General features: G+C 36.8%; 1 protein-coding gene across 1 annotated transcript in view; it reads left to right on the plus strand.

Annotated features, from left to right (window-relative positions):
* UNC13C (unc-13 homolog C) overlaps positions 1–21,539 on the plus strand; it is a 155,548-nt gene that overhangs the window by 114,386 nt on the left and 19,623 nt on the right. The window contains 10 exon segments of the mRNA XM_086620088.1: positions 2,929–3,055; positions 4,046–4,056; positions 4,059–4,141; positions 4,592–4,735; positions 5,711–5,788; positions 8,303–8,380; positions 15,560–15,625; positions 15,627–15,649; positions 17,881–18,030; positions 21,074–21,197. Coding sequence (XP_086476214.1) covers positions 2,929–3,055; positions 4,046–4,056; positions 4,059–4,141; positions 4,592–4,735; positions 5,711–5,788; positions 8,303–8,380; positions 15,560–15,625; positions 15,627–15,649; positions 17,881–18,030; positions 21,074–21,197 — 884 coding nt within the window.

Here is a 21,539-nt window from a genome sequence, read left to right on the forward strand (position 1 = left end):
TCAGTCATTTCCATTTTAATAAACTGCAGTGCAATAGCATGTATGTAACAGTCAAACGAACTGATTGTGATATAACTAATTTGCTACACAAATAGTCTTTGTAATAGTTATTCATCTCTGAAACATATCTTTAAAGCCTGGGAACTGAACAAGCTTTTTTTTTGTTAGCTATTCATATAATTTATGTATATCTAGTCAAATTTGTTCATTTTTAGAGGCAAATTTCCTTCTTGCAGTTCTTGTTCATAAGGATTAGAAATATTCTTTAAAATGACCTCATTAGAATCCTTCAAGCAGTTTAACTGTATGTTGAACAGTGGCTAGCAAACTGCTGTAGAAAAAAACATTACTCTCAGTTTTTGTACCCACACAAGGGAAAATTAGAGTTGAACAAAAGATCGAAGTGATTACCTGAATATTTAAAATGTTCATCTTTTATGAAGGTTGTTAGATTACCCTTTTTTTTATAGTAACTAATATTGTAACAAAAATTACATGGATACTTGGATACTGAGAGTGATGTTATTACTACCTCAAGGTTAAACAGGAAAAAGGATTCTTAATGAACAGGATTCTATTCCAGTTTGTTAAATGACATTATGTCTTTAGTGTCATGTAGGTGGTTCTGCTTAATAAATCATCATTATGACTTTATTGACAAAATGCTATGACAGTACAAACATCAGACCAAAACAATAGCAGTTTCTTTTTGTTTGCTGCCTTAAGATATCCTTCTCAGCTTTCCTTAGCAATTGCTGGGAAAATGAGCAAGAAATCAAACATGATTCCACAATATTGTTGTTGGTCACAGGTCTCTGAGGAAAGTACCTTGGAGGTAGTCCTCCTACAATGTCTCTCTATACTTTTTCTGTAAAAGAACAACTGTCTGCAATTAAATTACATGCTAGATACAGTGTCACCAGGTCCAGTGGCTGATTTCATCACACACCAAACACATTGCATTCCACATAATAGTCTTTTAAAATCTCTCATTTTTCTTGGTTACACAAACAGCAGCTGGACAGAAGATTTTTAATTTTTCCTCAGTACCATTCCTTACTGGAAATCTTCTTAAAGTGTTCTTGTAACTGTAATTTGTACAACTGAGATGGAACAACTCTTCATACAGTTTTCATTGTAGTTGCAGGTTACGATGTCTATTACTGCAAACCTTCGGAAAGCACGTGTGTGCTAGAGCATTGCCGCTAAGGAGACATTAAAAAAACCCTCACTGTAAGCAATACTGTAAAAAAAGATGCTCTTACTACAACTGCAACAGATAAAAGCAGCTAAAGTGCCCTGTACACACAGATTACAGTTTACTAATTTTACAGAAATGTTATCAAGTTTTTCACTGATTCATGATGCAGTAATAGAGAATAATTTGCCATTTTCACTAATGGGAACTGCATATGTCCTTGTTATGAAACTCAGTAAATTAATAGAATCTTATAAAAATATGCTGCACTACAAGGAACGTTTCATAAAAGCAGCAGCACAAAAAAAAAATAGGTTTACTATACTGGAGATTCTGTTTATCTAGAATCAATTATGAGAAAGGTCTTGTATTTCTATCTTCATCCCTGCTGAGCACATTTGCACAGCATACAATTGGCAGGTTTAGTTCAAGGCTGACTCAGCGTCACAACAATTTTGCAAAGCAAGAGCAGACTCTTTTAGAAAGATTTGTATTGTGCAGCTACTGCATCTGCCTTCCAGAAATTCCAAAATGGATATGCCTGTATAGGAAAACATGGTACTAGCTTTCCTTCCAGGAAGAAAGACACAGATCTCCAAACTGCATACATGTATCCTGTGTTGTCTCACATTTGCATTAACTTGTGCAAGTTTTTCAGAAATTAAGAAAGCAATCCATGGGCCCTAATCTAAATGTAGAATGCCTACAGTGTGATGTTCTTGTGCTTTCTAACCAAAATCCATAGTTACTGTGGATAAACTCATCTAGCATCATCCAGTTAAAATTACCATGGACCGAATCATATGGGCACCTTTTTTCTCTGTTCTTTGGTTTACATAAACTGACGAGGTGATATGTGTGGATACAAAATTACTTTGTAGGCCATGTGAAGTATTTTCTGATGTTCTCATAGGTTAATATTTGGAATTGAGGATGCATTTTTCACTTATACGTAGCTACAAGTAATAGCCTAGGTGACTCTCTTGAAATATTCTTTCCAAGGTATAATAGCCTGGAGAAAAAAATGTAATTATTCATTAATGACTTTTGCGCTCATTTCTAATGTGTTATAATTTAGATCTTAACTTAAAAGAGAAAATAGAAATGAGTAGTATTGTATAAGTTGTACCCTTCTGGACAAGCTTGCCCATCGTTGGTAGCAGCTCATTTCCAAAACTGAAATAAGCATTTGCTTGGTTTGTGATACTACAGCAAACATTCTTAAGTGGCATCGCACAATCTAATAACTCATCCATGCAACCCTGGAATGAAAAAAAGCTATTTGTTTCAGAAATTCCACTCGGTTGGGATGCAACATAAGACGGACTTTCTGAAATAATGACTAAAGCAGTAGATGTGCAGTGAATTCGATACCAATAATTGTTCTCAGTCAAAGACCGGCGTCACTTGTAAGAACTACCTTTTATTGAGCAAATGTTTGATTATCTAGATGTCTGCAATCATAGATTGTGGAAAAACTCCTACCAGAATAAAAAAATAAGATTTCTCAGGTCTGTAGAAAGTATGAATCATGACAGGATGCATACATCTTTCTCTCTGTGGTTCTGCTTAAGGCTAATAACTGATGATATTATGCTAGGGAGAATCCGTAGTACTCTTAAAGCACTTAATTGTGCTTTAAAATCGAGTACTCTATTATCACGTCACAAGTGCATTCTTTACTCTTAGAATGCTATTAAATGTTTTTATTTCAACTCATTCTATTACAGAACATGAAAAACAGCGGTTATGCAAAAGCACAGATTATATGAATTTACACTTCAAAGTGAAATGGTTTTATAACGAATATGTGCAGGAACTCTCTGCTTTCAAGGATGCGGTGCCTGAATACTCTCTGTAAGTAGCGTATAGAGAAGGCTCCCATGAGTTGGGGCTCGGTGCAAGGTTTATTTTGGTCAAATATTTATGCTCAAGTTTGTGCAAGATCTCAAGGTGTGTAGCACTGACAACTCTTTGCTTTTCACAATTCCTCCTTTTTAATTCTTCATTCTGCCAAATGAAACAGTCCAGACATTAAAAGTGCTATTAGCTATTTCACAGGACTCTTTATCCAACAGTTGTAACTGCAGCTTTCCATAGGTGACGAAATATTTTGATCAGAAATGCCTGAGTAGAGTATGAAATATGCGAACAGCAGCAGTATTAGTTACAGGCCCCTGCATTTGTTTCATACTCAAACTTGGATAAAGATACAGTGCTAATGGGATTTCCTAATGAAATTATTCTTACTGCATTGTGTTAATATCCAGCTGCTGTTTATATTTCTTCCTGTTTATATTTCTTCCTGCAATTGATACATCTAGTCCTGTCCTTCTATATGAGCTATCCTTAACCTCATTCTTTAATCTTCTGCAAGTATTCTGATTTGCCAAGATGGTTTGGGGCCTGTTATTGCTTTAATTTTTTTTAAATAAAGAAAAATAAAACATCGCTGATGTTTTATTAAAGCAAAATTTTCTCTAAGTTATTTCACATACAAAAAAAATATTAATAAAGAACAAATATTGACAAAAGGAACATTCTAAAATTTAAAAAATGTGCAGACCATGATCAACCGCAAAACATGGACACGTTTCTCTGATGGCTACTGCTGATTTTACATCACTGGGGTAGACCAGTTAGAGTATTGTGAAAGTGAAAGCCTGAAAGACCTTTAGTAGACACAGTGTCTCTGGTGACAAATTTTTCCTAGGATGATAAGACTTTTCAGCAACTAGACAGAAGTAAAGACACAAGATGCCAAACTGCTGGGTGGTATGGCATCTGTCCTCTCCAGGTCTTTATGAAATGTACTTAATTGCTTTGCAAAGTTGTTTTAATTTTCAGGTGGTTTGAACCATTGTCATCCAGTGGCTGGATGAAAATGAGGATGTCTCAATGGAATTTCTTCATGGAGCACTAGAAAGAGACAAGAAAGATGGGGTGAGTGTTTACCGTTTTAAATAAAAGAATAAAGAAAGTATTAAGACAGTTACTATTGCCAAAACCAGAAGTGCAATTGGGTCCCACAGTATCCTTGTTTAGACCTCATAAGATATGCAGCCAGTAAGGGTTCTTGGAAGATAACCTTAGGGACAAATCCCTGCTTAATTCCATCTGCCTAAATTCCCCATAGACTTCAGTCTAAGGTTTCACTAACTCTGATGTGATACTGAGGTCAGGAAAGAGAATTTTGTTTTTATTTTCAAGAGGTTTGAAAGTAACGGAAATGTGAAAAGCCACATTTCTCAGTATTAGCAGTGAGACTTTTTTTAAAATTTATTTTATTTATTAATTTTTATGACTCTAGGAAGAATTTCAAGTGTAACAAAATCATTTAAACGGTTTTGATCTCTGAACAAATATTAACTCCTTTGAATGTTTTCTGTCTAGTTTCAGCAAACGTCAGATCATGCCCTCTTCTCTTGTTCTGTGGTTGATGTCTTCACACAGCTCAATCAAAGCTTTGAGATTATTAGGAAACTGGAGTGTCCTAATCCGGAAGCACTATCTCATTTAATGAGAAGATTTGCAAAGGTAAATTAGAATCAGTGCATCTCATCTAAGCTTCAGAGAGAGTGACTTTGTGTTGCCATGTGCTTAAAAGCTGAGTTGTTTAGAATCAATCTCTTCTATCTCTGACTGAGGCCCTTAGAAAGATATGCTGTCTGTGGCTTAAGACTGTTCTTCATCTAGTTTGTCAAAATCATTTATCGGCTTGAGAAGTTCTGTCCTCTCTGAGATTTCATATTTATATATGTTATACAATCAGTTCTTATTCTTACTAAGCACTGATACAATTCTGTTGATGGAGCAATTCAGTGAAACACCGTTACCTAATCAGTCCGTGCAAGGAAAGGAAAAACACAAGGTATGGCATCAAGGATTGTCGGTTAAGCCCCGAGGTGGTAGTTCTTATTCATCTGCCGTTTGATAAACTCAGCTGTGTTAGGCCAGCTTTCTATTTGGATTGTAACATTTCCTCGCAAGCTTTAGATTTCCATTATAGTCCTGACGGATTTAAAAAAATTTGCATTTACATTCATTCCTGTTCTTCCATTGCAACAGTTTTCCATTTGCAAACAAAGTTCCTATTTACGTGATTATTGTAAGCTAAGCTCACATTGCCAAGCTTTGAACAGGGCTCCCTTCATCTTGTTTCTCCATTATATTTTTAATCTATGCATTGTCACCCTAGAGGATTTTTGGAGCTTGCTACTATTCCATTAAGTATGTAGGACACTGCAAGGAGTAGTGCTCTCAATGCTTCTCAAAACCAGTATGTCTAAAATTAAAGTATCTCTGCTATTGAAGATTGCATTCCATTAAGAACAACCCACCATCTGTTGTGCCGGAATTTGAAAATATGCTCACAGGATTGTTTCTTACATCTAAAAAAATACTATATACTAAAGCACCTGTAAAATCGATATAAACCTCCTTTTTGTGTTTATTATTATTAATTTTTACAGTATTAAATTTACTATTTAAAAGATTCTTCTCCTCTCCTAGACTATCAACAAAGTGTTGCTTCAGTATGCTGTAATTATTTCCAACTACTTCAGCTCATATTGTGATAAAGAAAATGTGGTGAGTAAAAAGTTGTGGTTTGTTTCTGCCTCAGAAATTATCTTTAAAGACCTTACTGTACTTTTTGAAAATGTAATCACTTTTGTGTATAAGAAAGAGTATGAACAGAGGAAGGGATTTTTGTTTTGCTTTATTTTTTAATAAGGTCAGCATGTTTTCATAGCTGCTTACATTGCTGTGTAAAAGCTGCAACAGGTGGAATTAGTTAAGAATTCTAGTTATTTCCATATTAAAGTAGAAAAAAATTTACAAGATGGCCAGAAACACTCCCTGGATAACAGCCTTATAAAATGATGAATATGATCAATGGATGAATATGATGGAGTTAACCTCATTATGATATAAAGTATTATATCAAATGCCTTTAGGGGACATAACCTATTTTTAACAGAAGTTACTTTTTTGAAATACATACTTTTAGCTTAATAAAAGACCATTTGATCTGGTGATTTCAATTATATTAAAAGTCCAACTCCTGCATTCAAGTGATAGAAGAGATTAAAACAAATACTTTTTATGATTTAAGTTAGATATTGGCATTCTTTTTCAAGTCAATACTTTTTCTATTTTTATTCAACACTACAAAATGTGCATAAAAGCTGTTCAAATAAAAGCACACCAAAGGTGCTTTTCATAGAGACATGTATCTAATGTAAAAACATCCTCTTATCTTCCACCTCCTGTCAGAGTTTACAAACAAACCTCATTTTATGCATTGTACTTGCCACTCACTTTTATGTGTTGTTGCATCTGGCTGGCTGATTCCTGTAAATTGCTGCAAAGAGTATTCTGAAGGACAAGATGATAATGAAAAAAATAAGATGAGAATGTTTTTAAGCTCTGGTCCTGCTATTTACTGGCAGCAACAGAATTTTTTCCATGGAGCCAAGGTAGGCTTAGGCTCTGAAAGAGCAACCTTTGCTAGCCTCCAAGGAAACTTTGCAAACTGCCTCAATATGAAGTATTTAGCTCACAGCTGCAGTATATTGCCACAGGCACTTGCACTGGTTTTGAACAAAAGAACCAAGATGTTACATTCAGCTACTCGTTCCCCCATCACAAATCATAATCATTTATTTGTGATATTGCAGATAATTTCCAGAATAATGAATATGTCAGAAGATAGGAGAAGATAGGAGAGGAGGACACAGTCTTAGTGATGAATTAATAGAAGGTAGATAAACAAATTGGACAGGGGTTTTTCAAGAGACAGGAAGAGAGGTGATATTTCAACCATTATACAAAGCCAGCTCTTTTGCAGGTGGCCAAGTAGCACGCTTTGCTGGGAAGCAGTAATTTCAGTATTAAGAAGTTGGATTAAATTTCTTTTTTTTTTTCCTTCAGTTGAGAAGGACTCTGACACCAAATTTCTTTGAGAGTAATGTAGAACTAATTAAAGCTAAACTATATTATTGATCTTTTGAATACCAAAATCTCATCTCACCATGTTTCAGCACTACATTGGAACATGCTATTAACTAGAAAGGTACAAAAGAGTATCAATCACTGTAATCATTCTATCACCTTCTTGTCTCAAAAAGTATATATGTTTTTTTGAAATGCATTAATTCAGTGTCTAAATTAATCCAGTCCAGTCATGCACTAGAACACACTGACCTTGGCCAACCAAAACTCTTTTAGCAAGTATTGTCTTATTGCTTCCCCTGCATACCAAACTAACGTATAATGTCATCTGAGTACTTGAAATTCTAGTAATAGATTCTTTCTTCCTTAATTTTGTACTAAGCTAATTTTATCCATGTTTTACTTTTTACCTTATATTTATCCAGCAATTGCTGTCTTTTACACTGTGGCTCTGTTCGCCCAAAGAAACGAGCTTAACCAGCAATATTTTTATACTAAAAAAATATGTTTACAAAAATCTATTGCCTAATTCATTCACTAACTTTTCAAGCAATGCAAAATGTACATTTCTGAAATATTGTTATTAACGGAACTGTCTGTTGATTTATTCAAACACTTAAGCATCGGCTGTTAGCTGGGTTACAGTGCTGTCACGGTTTTCTGCAAAGACTGGGTCTAGAAAGCAATCTGGCATTCCCTTTCCCCCACCCCGGTCTATTTTCACTCCCAAAGTACTTCCATCATTGTGTCGACTCTCAAAGGGATGATAACGCACTACTTCCATTAATCCACCAGATGTAGTAAGTATGACTAGCAACTACGTGGGATATAAGGATGTGAAATACTGGGATCTGAAAACTGCCAGCTGGTTGGAAGAATGTATTCAGTTTCCTGTGGGGCAACACTGTCTTAAGGGCGTAGCGGGCAGCCACTGGCTGAGTGGGTTTGCTGACAGGGCAAAGAGGAGTCTGGATTAAGGAAGGGAAGGCAGCAGTGCTCAAGAACCTGAGATCCTCCTCTAAAAAACACAATTGCATGAATATAGGGCTGATGAAGAACTGGTCTTCAGCCTGGAGGCTGTAAATACACATATTCATACATAAAAGGAAAATAACATGCACATTCTCACATTTGGTGCTCTCTTTGTAGCCCTGTATCTTGATGAACAACATTCAACAACTAAGAGTCCAGCTTGAGAAAATGTTTGAGTCCATGGGAGGAAAGGAGGTGAGTCATATTTGTTTCCTGGTTCATTCAAAGTTCCTTAGAGATCATTAGCATCACATTTTCAGCCTAGTCACAGCTTTCATTTCTGCTTGCAAAGAAAATAAAAATGTTTTAAAAAAAAAAAGACTACAAGACCTATTTAATGTCCTGACAATACTAGAAAGACCTAACGCTATTTCACAGAAACATGCTAATGATCTGTAAAGTTCAACCAGCACTGGGTGTTTTGTGTTGTAATCTGTAGTGCCAGCTTTATTTTAATGTTCGTATTGGACTATACTTTGCTTTTTTATGTATTGGTACGTTTTGCCTGTATCTGAAAATTTTGTAGAATACGTGCTTTGTGCTTTGTCTGTAATGTGTCATGTCTTTGTCTAATGCCTTTGACTTGCAATCCACTGAGCAGAAGAAAGAAGGAGAGAGATTCTCTTATGAGGTTTGTGATAGTAAGCATCTTTTATTATTCCTGACCGTATTTTCTAAGAATAAGAACAGTCACGTTTCCTACTAATTTCCATTGATGCATTTGTGTAATTCCCTATGATCTGAAATCAAAAAGAGCTATGCTTGGGCATTCAGTTGACATTCTAAATTGAAAAGTTTTACTAGGCAGATAGTGTAAAGTCTTTCACAATTTCTAAAAAAAAAAAAATAAAAAATCTATAAAACATATTTTATGTGCACTTTTCAGTATCTGAGACCTCCTTGTATTCAAGATTTGGCACCATTTCACCAAGAGCTGCAACTCAACAGTCTCGAACATGCTTAGCTTTATCTTCTTTTATATTTCAGAAGACTTAAGTCCCTGAAGTCCTGTCAGCAGTAAAAGGACATAAACATGTGCTTCAATACTTCACTGATTGTAGCCTTTGACTCTTTTGAAAGCTAATGAAGAAATTAAAATCTTTTCAAGCTATAGAATCCCATCTTCTTGTTAAAAACTGATGTTCAGATCGTGAATATACTATCCTTATTATCAGTAGCTGGCTTTAAAAAAGAAGTTACATCAGCTTTTTCTTGTTGAGACTGTAGTTTGACAGTTTCAAAAAACTTTGATCTAATGTGACCACACTATAGAGAGAATTGGAAAATACATTATTTCATATTTCCACATCCACACTGGGACACTGTGGAGGTGAGATAGTCCCCTGAGTCATGCAAGGAATAGCACCTTCCAAACAAACCTACAGATTAACTCCATGGTGAAGAGGTTTTGTTGAGCTAGTAACAGCTTCTTGAAGCTGCCATGGCAAAAATACTTCCTGCTTCAGAAAACATGAAATAAACTTCTGCAGCCTTCTCGTCATTGAAAATTTCATTATCAGACTTTAAATATATATATTTGTCATCCAGACATGGCTAGGTTTTTTGTGGTTACTATTAATCCCCTTTCACCATCCAAATATTACAAATAATCTTGTCTTCCATGCTCTTATGTTCTGTGCAAAGTACTTTTGTATTAAGGTCTTGGATCCAATCCTACATGTTGAATGTCATGAATCATAAAAACAGCTAAGTGTCCATAAATCCTGATGAAGACAAGGGCATAGGAAAGCTGAGTAGCACTTTGTCTGTATCTATCAAATTCTTTTCAAATCAGAATGTTTTCTTGAATCTTCAAAATATTCCATTTTCCTGAAGAAACTAGTTTTCCTTTTGCTCCCAATAGCTTATATAATAAAAAATACAGTAAAAAAAAAAAATTAGGGTTTTTCATAGCTGTTTTCTTTCAAAATCTCCCATTACTTCTCATCCTTTTTGCTTTCCCTTTTGATGTTAATGAGGATGAATTATTAAGGGTGTTACAGTATCAAAGCAACATTTCCTATGAATGGGGTGAAACATGCAACCCTTGAAGAGAATTCAGAGTAATTTTTCTAAAATCCCTTTGTTAGGTACCTTAAATGCATCTCTGATTCATAGTCTAAGAAAAAAAAAGATCTAAATAATAAATTCAGAGTTTTGTTTGTTTCTCATTCGGGGAATTTCTTGAAGAAAAGTGTGTTCATGCTCAATTTTTTGTCACCCATATCAAAGTGCCCCTAGAATGTTGTCCTCAAACTGGAATACTTATTCCCTTAGCTATTCCAAGAGTATAAACACTAATGGCCAATTTGCCTTATTGAACTTGTAAGAAACAAAGCTAGCAATAAAATCTGTAAGCAGTTTCCTTGCAGGGAGAAAATAGTTTAATATTTTGCTTGTGGAGGGCACAAAAAGTCAGATGATTTTCAACAGAATAATGAGACCTATTTCAGTTGAAGCAAAACTAATTCTGAGAAAATTAAACGCTGTTAATCTCCTCCATGTCACATTGTAAGCAGTATGTCTTTCAAACTGTGCAGTCAAAATACCACAGTCAAGCAGCAGTCCCTCTGTTCGGAGCGGGCCTACTGCATATTGGAGCACAGAGAGCTCTGTAAAGAGAGAAAAAAAATGGGCTCTCAGCCTTCCTGCCATTAAAGTAAAATAGTCTGAACAATGTGAGTTTCTTTATTAACTTTCCTCTTCCATTGTAGCCAAGAAGGAAGGGTACTTAAAAAAATTACATAAATGAGATCGATCTGCCATAATAAAGTTAAGAGTAGTAAAGTGAGATCCAATTCACTGTCTCTTTTTTAAAAATCAAGTCCAAAATCACGGGAACAGATCATCATAATGTAGAATTTTAGTTTAGCTCCTGTTTGTTTTGTCCAAAAGGAGTGCGTACATTTGCACTAAATCATTTTTTCATGTCTGACAAATTGGAAGCTGATGAAAGAGAAAGAGAACAAGTTAATGCTTGTGTTGCTTTTCACCAGATGACAGAACATGGCAGAAATGAGCTGCAGCAATTAGCATCAAAGAAAAGGTGGAAAGCAGAAGCAGGTTGTTTATGTACAACAGTATTATATTGATTGTAAGTAAATCATATTTCCACTCCAGTAAGTTCAGTTCCAACTTTCCATGTAATGCTTAGGAATTTCTACAGGAATATATCTGTGGTCCCAAAGACTTTGATGGGATGACACAAGCCCAGACTTAAGCAGAATAGTTCTGAAGTGTCCATCTTTAAATCCATTAAGTCACAGGCTCAAGTGTTTAGAGCAGTGGCAGCCAAACATGTCAAAATGCGATTCACTGTACCAAAATAGTCAAGTAGGGAGGAGGAGGAAGGATGATGTCTATCAGAGACAACAAGAACCACTAAAGTGACGGATCTGATAAATACCTATATCTTCCCTAGATGTGTATGCAGTATGTAGAACTGTTTTCTGAACAGAAGTAGCTGAGTGGTCCCATTAGGAAACTATAAGGAATTAGACCTGTGAAATTGCAGATAAATGGAATTCCAATTAAAGAAGTTCCCTTTAACTCATGCAGAAGTAATTTGCATCTCTGTAGCTTCCTACAGAAACACCACCAAATTTGCAGTTAACACGATTATGTCTGTAGCAGCACACATTAAATTATAGCACGGAATAACTCAATCTAACGCGTTATGTAGCAAGCAGCCAAATTCATCAGATCTTTAACTCTTTTCCAAGGCTTGTATGTATAAAAATTTCACAGTTTTAGACAGGCAACATTTGGAAACAATGATGCTCAAATATTTCTTATTGTCTCTGCTGTTCAGCAAAAGTTTTTTCTGCTTTTGTTTAGCGCTCAGAAAAAGTCAAAGTTCTAATTATCATTTAATAATCTATAATTAACAGAACTTATGAAGTACGCCAACAAATTTATGAGTACGTTTTGTTGTGGTTAAAAATTAACTATTGTTTAAGATGATGGTAAAATAACAGAAGCTTAAGAAAGCCAAGCAAATTAAGAATTGGTAGAAAAGCATGATTTACACATTAACAGGTTAATAACATTTCCACTACCAAAATAAGTTTGATCTTTAAAAAAAATCCAGATTTTGACACCTAAGCAGTGTACTAATATATTTTAAGACTAGCCCACACATGCTGTGAGTGGAACCCTAGAAAGTTTCTTGGGTCACTAGAAAGCCTTAGATAAATGAATTAATCTCTTCATCAACTGATGTGCCTCACTGGGAAACTGACTTCCTTTACGTAGTGGTTTCGAGAGCTGTGTCACCGTCGCAGGTAGTGAGTGTTGGTGGTGTCGACCTGCACAAGTCTTGCAGCTTGTCAGCTTCACTAGCCAACCACTGCCCAGTGCTATAGTGCATTTCTCACACAATACTTTCCGGAGAATAGGCAAACCTGGTATAACGTGAGTTAGCAGGAGTTGTTCAAACCATTCCTGAAATAATATATCCTTCTAGAGCACCAAAAAAAATTCCTTTTTGAGCTTGTTTTTGCAAAACGGTGATATTTTCACACACGGGTAGTCATGTTGTGAACTACAGCCTTTTAGAATATTTAAGATGAAGACAGTGCTCTACTCTTCCTACCTCCCCTGAATTATTCTTTTTTTTCCAAATGTTTTTGTTTTTAAGTGAGGCATCATATTAAAATAATCAGTGGATTAATTTAAGCATAAAAGATAAGATACACAGAAGAGAAATCACAATCGTTAGTGTGTGTGATGTGCAGAGGTATGAAAAGCTACTTACCTTATCTCCACTGCACAAGACCATCCTAAAACCATCTTTACCAGCCTCTGAAGTCCACCAGAATTTCATAGTATAGAACATCGTAACAGTTCCCATCTTAGCTGTACCGTATCAGAAAAAAAAGAAAAAGCAGGTCAGGGCTGTGGTATATTTGGATGATGCCAGTCAAGGACGCTCTGATTTGCCCTGGGAACTCACTAGCACGCAGAAGGCACATGGTAAAATAAACGAAAAGTGCACATTTTAGTCCTAGTGAGACCTCAAATTGCCATATTTTCCAATAGTTAAACAAAAAAAAATAGCATTTTAAACTCTTGCTAACATAGTCACCACATCACCAGGTGACTAGCACCTGGGTGATCAGCCCGCATACCTCTTTATTATTCCACTCCTCCCTACGACACTGCATTAATAGAGCATGAGCATGTGTATACACAAGGCTGGATGTCCTGCCAGATGCCTCCAGCTGTGCACACACAAACTTGTTCATGCAATTTGTGAGCACAAAGCCCTCTAAAACATCTAGCACTTGCATGCACCTTTCTATAATGTGTTTTATGTCCACAATCTGATATTAATATTTAATCCAATTTTGGCCAAACCAAGTCCAATTCCAGGTGAATTTAGGTAGATATATTGTGTTTTCTGGTTATCACAATAACCTCTGATAGAAGTAAACTACATTGGCCTTTGTAGTCTCAGTAACAAGATGATGCTTTAGCTTGTGCATGACCTGGGAAGAAATTTGAGTCTTCTGTCTGTCTGCCTGGTATTTTTGTGCTTTCTCTGATGTGCACCATGTTCAGTGTGAATGCTTGTGTGTTCAGTATTTGTTAAATGTTATTATTCTAGTGGTCTTAAATTTGCATTCCATATGTATCCCACCAAAGGAGGCAGTATAATTCCCTATTGAAATGTATTTCCTGGAGAAATCTTTGCCTTAGTTAGTAAACTCTATCTTTGTTAACTAATATAGACATTTCAGTAAAATTAGCCTTTTTGATCCTTGCTTTTCATATGAAGGAAAATAATCACTTTTAGTGTATGAACAGTCAGAGTGTATCTGCCAGGGCTAAGACATGAACTGGAGAAGCATCAGAACTTCTCTCAAGGCAAAGTAATTAAAAACTAAATCAGTAAGTAGTCACAGTGTTAAAATATGAGCTCTCAGATTCGAAAAGTGCTACACACCACTGAATATCTTCTAAGGGACGTATAGAAATTCCCCTTGGTCCGATTTTTGTCAAAAACTGTAACAAAACTCTTTTCTATGCTGTTAAAACATACACAACTTCTAAGAGAGAAATGATGGTCTAAGATTAGAACACAGTACATCATTTGAGGGTGTTTTCAGGTTTTCTTTACTTTGCCTGAGAATTCCTGTATAGTCTCATGTAAGTCGTCCAACGTGCTGTGACAGCTGACCTACTGCACCATAGCACTCTGAAGCAGTAGATGAGGAATAAGCCCTAAACACTACTCACGCAGTTGAAAGACGCGAAAACACAGAGACAGACCTGATTTGTATTCCAAATGCACAATTTCCTTTGAAATTATCCGAAGAGGCTATATCTGACCTTATTGCAGAACAGAGTGTGGAATTTGAGGATTATCATTGAAATCATCCCTAATATTGTGATGTAGATAGCCGACGGACCTGAAACATCAGCTATTAATTCACATTCAGCTGGTTGATCCTGATGATCATCAATCATATCTTACAATGGACTGTAACTATTTTTCCTAATGCTGAAAGCTCAAGGAGATAAAAGTTCTCTTTTTTTAATTTGGAAAAGAATGCATAGCAAACAAACAAACTGCTGATCGATATGAGCAGAGTACCTTTTGATTAAATATCTATGCACGGATCCCCGTCCCTGTAAATGTAAAACTATGTTTCTCCCCTGCATTCTCTTTTTCCTATGTTTAGCAAACCTGTACCAGAGGTACGGGAGCTGTTTCTGCTGTGGCATCAAAATGCGTTGGCACTGTGCTTGAATTATGTATGTCTTAATGGCTTTTAGACACAAAAGTACTGAAATTCAATAGATTCCCTTCCCTCATGCTGTATCAGTAGAGCAGCATGGATAGTCTTAAAGCCACGTCTTTCCAGTGCTGCCTGTTCTACTTTTTACACTGCAATAACAGAATATGGAAACATCCTTCCCACGCAAATCACAAAAAAAAAAATACAGGTGATGGTGAAATGTACAAAAAAAACCCTAAAAGATTAAAAGATCTGCAGTATTATAACATAAACACTACATTCTCAAGCGTCCTTCTCTTGGTATGCCTTGTGAATACTGTTGCCTGATAATGGTAATTCTGTTCTTGTTACTGCCAAAACAATTTTCACCATCCCAAAGAAGGCGTTGTTTAATGGCTCAGTTTTGATTTCTAACAATATCATTCTTCACTATTACAATCAAATATTTTCCTTTAAATGGTAGTTGGACTTTTAGGCCTGTTAAAGCAGTCCTGGGTTGTAACAGGTGTTTCCACATTTGGTTTTCCATAATGCAGTGTATCATTGCACATGATTCCTAATTCATTAATTGTAATGGAAAACCAAAAACATAGTGTGTAAGTGAAATATAACATTACTTATCTCTTTGCAGTTGGATCCTGAAGCTAGTGTTGTTCTAAAAGAACTTCAGGTGAAACTTAGCAATGTATTGGATGAACCTCAGCGTAACATTTGCTACAAGGTAACAAACCTATTTTACTGCAAACCTTAGAGAGAGATCCATGTTCAAAATCTGCCATGCTGATTAGGTCTGGGTGGTTGTTTGGATGTCGGGAGGTACAGCTTGCCTCTGCCCTCATGAAGGGGGGGTACGTGTGTGCTTAGACTCTGAAACACGCAGCAGTAACCTCACTAAAGAAAACAGTATGGTCTGTGAGCATGAATGTGTTACAGAGATGATGCTAATGACTTCACTTCTGCTTTTTAGAAAACAAAAATTGCTGGTTTGTTCTTGCCTGATGCTGTGTTAAACTTTTCTCTCTGACCATGTTTATGTTGCTTCCTGAGATCGACAGCTTTTTCCAAGTGGCCTGCTTCAACCAGGGATGTCTGCCTATATTTAGCCTGCTTCACATGGTCACTGTGAATGGCCTTCTTGGGTCATTTGCTTGCCTGTGGCTCTGCAGAAATTGTCTGCTGAGGCCTACTCTCAAAATCTTTCATTAATCAGAGTGCACACTGCAGCCTTGAGTAAGAGTATGGTGCTGTGCCAGCAATGCCTGTGCTGTAAGAGGCTGCAAGTTATTTTTGCTTCAAATTAGACAGGAATCTAAGAAAGAGGGATTAGTGGTATTCATTAAGCAAAGTCTGTAGTTGCTTATTTAATCCGTCAATGAACCGTTTGAGTGGACAGTGTTGGCTTTTTCTGAGTGTGCTTAGTTTCTCACACTGTCTTGGTTTTTGCTCCCAGCTCCTCGTTCGCTGATCACTGACAGTGCGTGAATATTATTCTTTCCAGGGCTTCTTTCTGAATGAGCCAACTAGGTTTCTGCAAAACAAAACCCAGGAATAGCTCAATTTAGGGTATGCTCCAGAGAGCTAGAACATTCCTCTCGGGTCAGTTTATTGCTGGGGTTGTGAAGTTAACAATGTTAGATGGACAGCTAATGTCAAGAAAAACCAATGCATTATTTTGGCTTTTATTGGAGGGGCTGATCCCAAGGATTTACATGAGCAGCTTCAATAGCGGCTTCAAGCTGATTTTATCTAGGGCTTCGAAGTGTGTAGGCAAGTATGCATCAAGTGTACTTGGAAAAGTTTCCAATTTTTCCGGTATTTTCACATGGAGATTTGTGCTCTCTTTTTATGATTAGCCATGTAGCTGTGGAACAGAGATGACTGCCTAATTATAACGTTTCTTTTCTCTCATAGTAAATTCTCTTTCACTTTTCTCAAGTTAATCTTTGACATTTATCTTTTCACATTAATAGGCCTGGTATATTTATGGCCTCTGTTTTGCATTTCTGTTCGTAAACTAATCCTAAACCAGTTCAATTTATCATAAACCAATTCATAAACCAAATTACCGTGTGTGTAGAGCCTTACTCTGCCTCTGAACTGTTGACTCCGATTAACTGCTCTTCTGCATTGTTAACATGTATTGACTGAAGACTGTATCACATCAATGACACTACAAGACTGTCGGACACGTTGCTTAACCAGATCAGTTAGAAACAGAACAGTTTGCAGAAAAGCTGAACAGACACAACATGAGGAGCAAGAATTTGTTTGCACTCACCTTGGAGTGAAAAAGATTCCTTCCAGGAGGAAGAGTCTAACTACTTCTTAGTGTTGGGGGTTTTTTTGTGAAAGAATATTTTAAACAGTCCAAATGTTTTAGCTCCATATAGCTGCAAAGAAGTAAGCAAAGCTTCTGGTAGCACTGACTCTGTGTGAAACTCGGGGAAAAAAATCAAATTGAGCCAAACAGGGCAAAATCAGTAGAAGTTTTCTATTTTTCTCAAGAATATCAAAGCTTGGTTCATATTAACCCTCAAGAGAAAAATAATTTATAGTCATCTGTTCCTCTTGTCCTTCCACACCAGAACTAAAATCTTAAGAAGTTCTTTCTAGCTGGTAATCAGTCATACCCTAAACTACAGATTCTGATACATCTATTGCTTTCAGAAAATAATTACCTGGCACCCCTGTGAGGGAAAGAAAAGCATAATGACAGAACGAAAACGAGGTGGGGAGGGGGATCAAAACAGCATGTGAATTAGTTATATGAGCTATAATCCTTAGGAAGAGTTATTTCCAGTCTGTAACACCTGCAGTATCTTGCGTTTGTGAACTTTCCATCATTGCAGAAAAGATTTAAATCTTGTTGAAGAACCTGATGCATTTTGCATGCATAAATGTTGGTTTCTATCCCAGAATGCTTTCATTCTCTTTTTTTTTCCCACCCTGTAGTTTCCAATTTATTATTGAAGATTGTGTAAGACAAATGAGCAATGAACTGAATCAAATGAGAGGAAACGGGAATGCAGCAGCCAACAAGAACAGCGCGGCCATTGATGCCGAGATTGTGCTTCGGCCTCTCATGGATTTCCTGGACAAAACGTAAGTGTGGCGATGGGTTTGTGTGGCAGATTAGCAACGGGATGCTGCAGTCAGGCACACCTGGTTTTACCCTGAAGCATCATTAATACCTGGAAATGCTCTAGTATTTTTAATATTTGTAACACTCACGTGTGCCGAATACTGTGCTTTTATAAAAGCTGCCATATAAAGATAACTTTACTGAACAGAAGAACAAGAGTAAATTCCCTATTCTGAAATTGTCTGGCATTTGTTCTAGGCTGGCACTGAATGTCCCCCTACTTATTAATATGCACTTCTGTGATCCCAAAAACCTGGTCATCATTTCAAGATTTACAGAGCAGCTACATTTTTTTCAGTCGCTAAAAAGCTAGATTTGAAATAGTTCTGTAAAACTATGTAAGGATATCTTGTCTTCTTATCATACCAGCAGTGTCAGGATCAGCTGTTCTGAAAGGCCATGTGCAGGCACAGTCACATCTATAAGCACATCACTGTCCTTGGTCATGTCATTACTGGTACTTCTGAAACACCAGTGGCCTTTCACTGGAAGTGACTGTGAGAACAAGCAGCATGATGCTGATCCTGTGCTTCAGGTCTCCAGTGACACACACGAGTTACATACCCTTCAGTCTGTTGGTTCCTTATGCGTATTTCTTCTAATCAGACGTTTTCACAGGGAAGGTGGAAAAGGTGTGCTGAGGGAGAATCTTGCTTGAGGCGGAGAAGCGGCATAACCAGGAGGAAGTGGCTGGGCAGGACTGGGGTTAGGCTGGAGCTGTGCTGAGAAGATGAAGAAGGGTCTGAGCCTGGCAGAAAGCAGGTTCAGGGAAGCCTGTGGCTTCCAGAAGCCATTACGTTTGATGCAGAGCCCGTGTCTGCAGGATGCCTGCCATGCCTGTCTTGCAAAGCCCCTGTCTGGAATGTTTATGAGGCAGCAGAATAGGTTCAGTTTTCCCAGCATCCTCTGAGGTCTGTGTCCTTCCAGCTCTGCCTTCTTTCTCATCCCTGGACAAACATTTTCACCCTGACCAACGCCCACAGATTCTTTCCCATTAAACAGAACATACTCTGGGAGGTGCCAAGGAGCCTTTCCTTGTCTTCTGCGTTGTAAAGTTGTACAAACCGTGTTACTCCACACTTCACTTTATGATTATCTGGTGTTACTGGTGGTGGCCCGCAGGCCCAAACGAAACTTCTTCAGAGTCCTGGATTTCCACAAAGGGTTGTTTTTATGCTTTTGACAAGCTGCTACGCATCTGTGATCAGTAAGACTCTGTTTTGAATTTAGTGACCTAGTGAATTAGTGGAGACGGAGAATAATTCTCTGGGCTTCTGATGCTGGGACTAGTAAGACCCAAGTCAAAGGCTGATTTCAAGAATTGATTTATAACTGCCTTTTCTTTCTCCAGGGCATTACTTCCCATTCTTCTTGTTTTTAAAAATGGAACTGATGGGCTTGCTACCCTAGAAACACAAGTAGAATCACATATCCCAACTGTACATGTGCATAGCCAAAGACTAAAAGTCATTGGCATAAAGGGGAGGGGAGGGAATTGCAGGGGATTTTGAGTTTTCTTTGGGTATTAAATTTTTCTAGGCTTCATTTTTGAGGGCTTTGGCAATTACATGAATTTCAATGACAGCTGGCAATGGGCAAATGCTTATTTAATGCACTTGATAAGATTTGACTGTTTTTGCAACACTGTCAAGTGCAGTGCCGGGATTCCTAACCTGGAAAAAAAATTTTAGCTGTTTTATCTATATGTCAGCCTTTTATTTTGAGCAATCTACCTAGTCGTATGTGTTAAGTTACAAGAGGTATATGTGTTGCTTTCAAGGAGCATGGTTTTAAATTTTAGTTATCTTTGAGTTAAGATGTTTACTCCTCACACAAGTCTTGAAGGCCAATTACATGTGCTATCCTAAGCTCATCGTTTGAAAACTGGATAAGCTGACTTTTGCCTGTCAGGTTCGATTTCAAATTGTCATTTCTCAAAGCCATCTTCGTAGCATATCTGAGATTTAATTGAATAATGACCTAATGGAAACAAAAAACGGGGTTTAAATTGCTGTCTGAATAGAAAATATTCCTTGCCACAGGAATGTTAAATTTAATTTTAGGAGATGCTAAACCCATGCACAGATAATAAAGATGTGAAATTTAAAAAAAAACTCACTGCTAGGGAATATCATCTTTCTTACAAGCATATATTTTAATAGCATTATAAAGATGTAATATTAATAATTATTTCTTAATTATGCTTTTATTTATGTGCTAAGAGTAGCAAGAATATGAATTGGCATATTTGGCATGATGTTATATGTATAATGACTTTAAAATATTTTTAACATTAATAGATTAGACATAATTCTGTAAAATTCCCTACATATGCATTTGTGTTGTATTATTTTGAAATATTTTTTCCTGTGCCTGAAAACTGCAGCACTGTCTTCATCCACTAGTTATTCCTGACAATACATACAAGGTGATTTATGACTATACTGTTAAAGAAAGAAAAAGAATCTATTATAGGTCCTCCAAAAATTTAGTTTTACCACCAGTAATAGATAGTATGATTGCATGGATATGCTAGTATATAGAAATAAATACTTCCAAATGGTAGCCCTGAATTTGCAGTAGCTATCAACACCTAGTTCTACATCACAGTAGAAATGTAAAATAAGGGAGAAATTTGGGGTTTTGTTTTTAAGACATAAACAAATTATACACCAAAACTTTAATTTAGGGGCTTGGGAGCACTAAATTCTAATATCTATCAAACTTTGTAACTCATTATCATTTTGCATTTTTGATAAATATGTATCAGTAATCTTTTAAGCAATAAATGCAATAGTGGAGATTTACATGAATCTGCAAGTCTTTTTTTTTTATCAAAAATATTTACTGATACTGTTGCAAAACAACTAAGCCATTGATACATCCTTATTGATAAAGCAAAGCTAAACCCTAATGGCCATTAATCTGAGCATATAGCGGTACAGCACGTCTGAAGTCTTAATGCTAGTTTTGAAGACTGGTTTGTGTTTTGTTTTATTCCAGTTTAAGTATCTCTGCGAAAATCTGTGAGAAGACAGTTCTGAAACGAGTTTTAAAAGAACTATGGAAGTTAGTCTTGAACAAAATAGAAAAACAAATTGTGCTTCCACCACTGACGGACCAAACCGTAAGTGTCCCAGCGGCAGCTCACACGCGCAATGAAGGGTTGTACTGATGTGCTGAATCAGGTGTTTGCCAAGGGGGCTGATGCTATCCTGTTCTGCACTGCGACCAGCAGGAATAATGTACTGACTGTGTGCAGCGTGCTGCTCTCGTGTTGCAAAGTAGCATAGCTAGGTTGCTCTTCTGTAGCTGGTGAGGAGGACCTTGCTCTTTCATACGCTGCCTGATCCAACTCAGAGGAATTTTTATGACTGCAGCATAAAAGAAGGTCAATCGCTGACTTTGTAGTGTACTTTCATGTAACAGCTTTAAGTTTGATTTGTCTTGACTCCGTCATTCACAGTAA

The sequence above is a fragment of the Tauraco erythrolophus genome, chromosome 14 (genome assembly GCF_009769465.1).
Source record: "Tauraco erythrolophus isolate bTauEry1 chromosome 14, bTauEry1.pri, whole genome shotgun sequence".
NCBI classification, from domain to species: domain Eukaryota; kingdom Metazoa; phylum Chordata; class Aves; order Musophagiformes; family Musophagidae; genus Tauraco; species Tauraco erythrolophus.